This window comes from Cyprinodon variegatus, unplaced genomic scaffold (genome assembly GCF_000732505.1).
Source record: "Cyprinodon variegatus isolate N-32 unplaced genomic scaffold, C_variegatus-1.0 Scaffold345, whole genome shotgun sequence".
NCBI lineage: Eukaryota > Metazoa > Chordata > Actinopteri > Cyprinodontiformes > Cyprinodontidae > Cyprinodon > Cyprinodon variegatus.
The window spans coordinates 282,376-285,616 of NW_015150798.1; the positions used below are offsets into that span (position 1 = coordinate 282,376).

Consider the following 3,241-nt stretch of genomic DNA (forward strand, 5'->3'; position numbering starts at 1 on the left):
TGGATTTTTTCCCTGTCCCTCCATATCCAAAGGAGAAGGGCTCCTCGCCTACGAGAGAGGAAAAATAAACGATAACTGAATCATCATTAAGGAGAAACCCCGCCTTCCATCAGACCCGTTCACCTGTCACGCTCAGGCTGACAGTAAACAGCTAACCCACTGCCTAGCTAATGTTTGCTACCAATGTTGTCGCTAGTCCTCTTTTTTATGAGTAAAAATTTTCACAGCAATAGCCATCGATGCGATTCAATATATATAATTATCATTGGATATTGAGAAATGTTTGCACCCATTTACAATGTGCATAAACTTTAGGTTTTATTTAAAACTGGCGATATTTTCCTTCAGTACTTTATTTTGGGTGATTTTTAGATCTGATATGTAGCCAGAGTTAAATCCTTGCACAGATAATTCAAGTGTACCCAAACCTTGTGTGAAAATGCTAAACATCAGTAAAGTATCCAGCCATCAACTACGTTTACTGTGGCTATTCTCACCAAGCTGAGTGCTGCAGTTGTTGAGGGACCATCCAATCCTGACCACGTGGGGATCAGGATCACTGCTGGGCAGGTGCTTTACAGGAATCTCTTCATTAATCTGAGAAAAACATTAAAAAAACATTAATAAATGCATGCTAATTGATGAAATAAGGCGTTCACCAAAGATAATAGAAAAGGTTATTATGGTTAAAAATTATTATGCTCCTTTTCAGCTCAGAAAATGTATTAGAAATATTAAAGACCATAAAACGTCTGTCTAAAGCCAGGCATACACTGTGATATTTTCAATCATTGCATGCAGCTACAGCTCAACTGTACAATGAAACTACAGGGCTTAAAAGCTCACCGCTCACGATGCATGTTCTCGCACTGTGCGACCCGACACTCTGATGCAACCTTACGAAGGCCGACTGAATTTCAAATAGGTTTGATTTTCTCCTGACCTTAATATATCTGATCTGGAGGTGGTTGTGAGAGTCTGGTCGTCCCTCCTTACCCCCTGTACATTAAAGGACGCACGATCAGGCTGAATGTCGGCCCGATCAAAAAAATTCTGCACGACTGTAAACTCAAACTAAATTAATATACCGGTGTGCAAAAATCAATCTGAAGTATCAATAAATTTATTTTTAAAAGACTGAATGGCATCCCTCATGCTTTAGGCATGAATACGCAGTATTTAAATCACTCCTTTGTCAAAACAGAAACAGGATCAACTGAAACTGCTTTACTGTAACCTACCTTCATCTCATAACAAACACGTCCCTGAGTCACACCATGAGTTGCTCGAGCTCCAGCCCACAGGTAAGCGAAACCTTCGATGGTCAATGGGTAACCACTGTAACGATCCCTGGACACTTTGAAGTGCAGATCACAGTTGTCTGGGGGGAAAAAACAAGAAGGAAATGTAATGCAAATGTTTTTTTCGACACCATAAACTCATTTTAATTCGATTATAAGGTCAGACCCAGTAGCTGTTAAACCTTCATTGTATATTCTTTGAAACAGGTAAACAGTTAATATTCATAAACTGCAATTGAAAACATAATTGAACAGACTTCTCTAAAGTAAACCTTGAGAAGACAGTTAAAATTATTTCAAAAATAGTTGTAGCAAAAATACTCTGTGAAAGGAGCATCATTTCCTGCCAAATACTAATAAGATAATGCTGCAAAGCTACAAAATACTGAAGGGATGAAATGAAAAGCTACATCATGTCATTAACAGAAAAAAGTTCAGTCTGTTTCAATAAAAAAAATTATTAAATAAAAAAAATCTTAAAATTGTTTTCTGTTAAAAAGAAAAATAACCTACATGTATCAATTGTTACTATGGAGTCGTCTACGTTTTCTTCTTCGTCTTCAGCCGGAGGTTGTGGTGTACGAGATCTGCAGAGAAGAGTCTCAGATTACGGGCCTTGAACATCTTGCCATCTCTTTTAGTTTGATGTGATCTCTGCTGATCTTTGATTTTCTTACCTCTTCTCTTCACGGTGGTCATGGTAACCATAGCTTGTGTTCTCCTTGTGCGTTCTCTTTCGGCTATTCCCACCTTTGCTGTTCTCCTCATGTGGTCTCTCTCCAGCCTCATCCTCCAGAGCAGCTTTCAGCCTCTCTATCAGGTCCCCCCTCAGGCCTTTCGCATCAAGGCCGTGGCGCTGGAGCTCCTCCTTCAACTCATTCACTTTCAATTTTTTCACGTCTAAACTCATGGTTGTTTCATGCATTGTCTGTAGGTTTTGTCTTTCTTGAATAGCAGAACAAGAAAAAAAGACACACCATGGTTAACCAAGTTTTACACTAGTGCCTCTGACTTTCAAACTGATCCGCTCTGTATTGTTCCTAGTGATGGGTTAACGAGGCGTCATGAAGTGTTTTGACACATCGCCAAACTGTATTGATGCTGCGTTGATACTGTTTCACAGAATACTGACACCTGCTTGACCTTTAAAGCCACTACAGGCAGTTTAATTGACACACTAAACTGAATTTATTTGATGGCCTAGTGCAATGATATAATTAAAGTTATTGTAGGTTTTATTGTATTATTTCATATCTATGTTCAAAATGAAAATATCTTTGATATTTTTAGATGCAGCCAAATAACGTGAACATTTAGCTGAAAATATGAATCAGGATGCTTATGGACTAGGATTTAAATCCTAATTTTAAACAGTAAGTACAGCAAATAAACTAAGAGTCAATTTGAAACTGCGTTGAGTGATAACTGAGGAAAAGTATGACACAACGGGAAAATTGAAATAAAAAACGGAACGACTGAAACGTTCCTATTCTTGATCATTTTAATGATAAACCGCAAAAGGCGAGACATTTTTATTAGCAGAGGCATCATGTTGACTGATGAGTTTTTAAACCCAGTTTAGTTTGTCAGTCAGTAAGAACGACTCCTGCATCAGTCACATGTAGCCTCATAAACTAGCCCCACCCGCCAGCGGCCAAAATCATTTTTGCCTGCAATCAATGTCCCGGGCCCTAGAACTGGCGGGCCAATCAGAACGCAGAGATGTATTTTGAATTTCTGAATTCAATGCGACGCTGGAGAAAGCACGACAAGGAAGATGGCAACAACTATTGAACAGTAGCATGCACTGCAGCAGCAGCAGCTTCCAATGGAGCGCTCCACTGAAAGTTACAAGTTCTCTTTTCTGTTACTGTTGTTCAATAAAATTGAACTGAAATTTACCAATTTAATGCGTAATTAAAAAAACAATTTCCGAAGTT

At 38.7% G+C, this 3,241-nt stretch overlaps 1 protein-coding gene across 1 annotated transcript in view; it reads right to left on the bottom strand.

The window, feature by feature from the left end:
• The window catches only part of hnrnpul1 (heterogeneous nuclear ribonucleoprotein U-like 1), a 43,983-nt gene extending 41,728 nt beyond the window's left edge, over window positions 1-2,255 (bottom strand). Inside the window, exons 1-3 of the mRNA XM_015385639.1 lie at window positions 1,979-2,255; window positions 1,815-1,888; window positions 1,242-1,381 (exon numbers count right to left, since the gene is read on the bottom strand). Coding sequence (XP_015241125.1) covers window positions 1,242-1,381; window positions 1,815-1,888; window positions 1,979-2,226 — 462 coding nt within the window. The 5' untranslated portion in view covers window positions 2,227-2,255. The remainder of the gene's footprint in view (window positions 1-1,241; window positions 1,382-1,814; window positions 1,889-1,978) is intronic.
• Window positions 2,256-3,241: the final 986 nt, after the last annotated feature.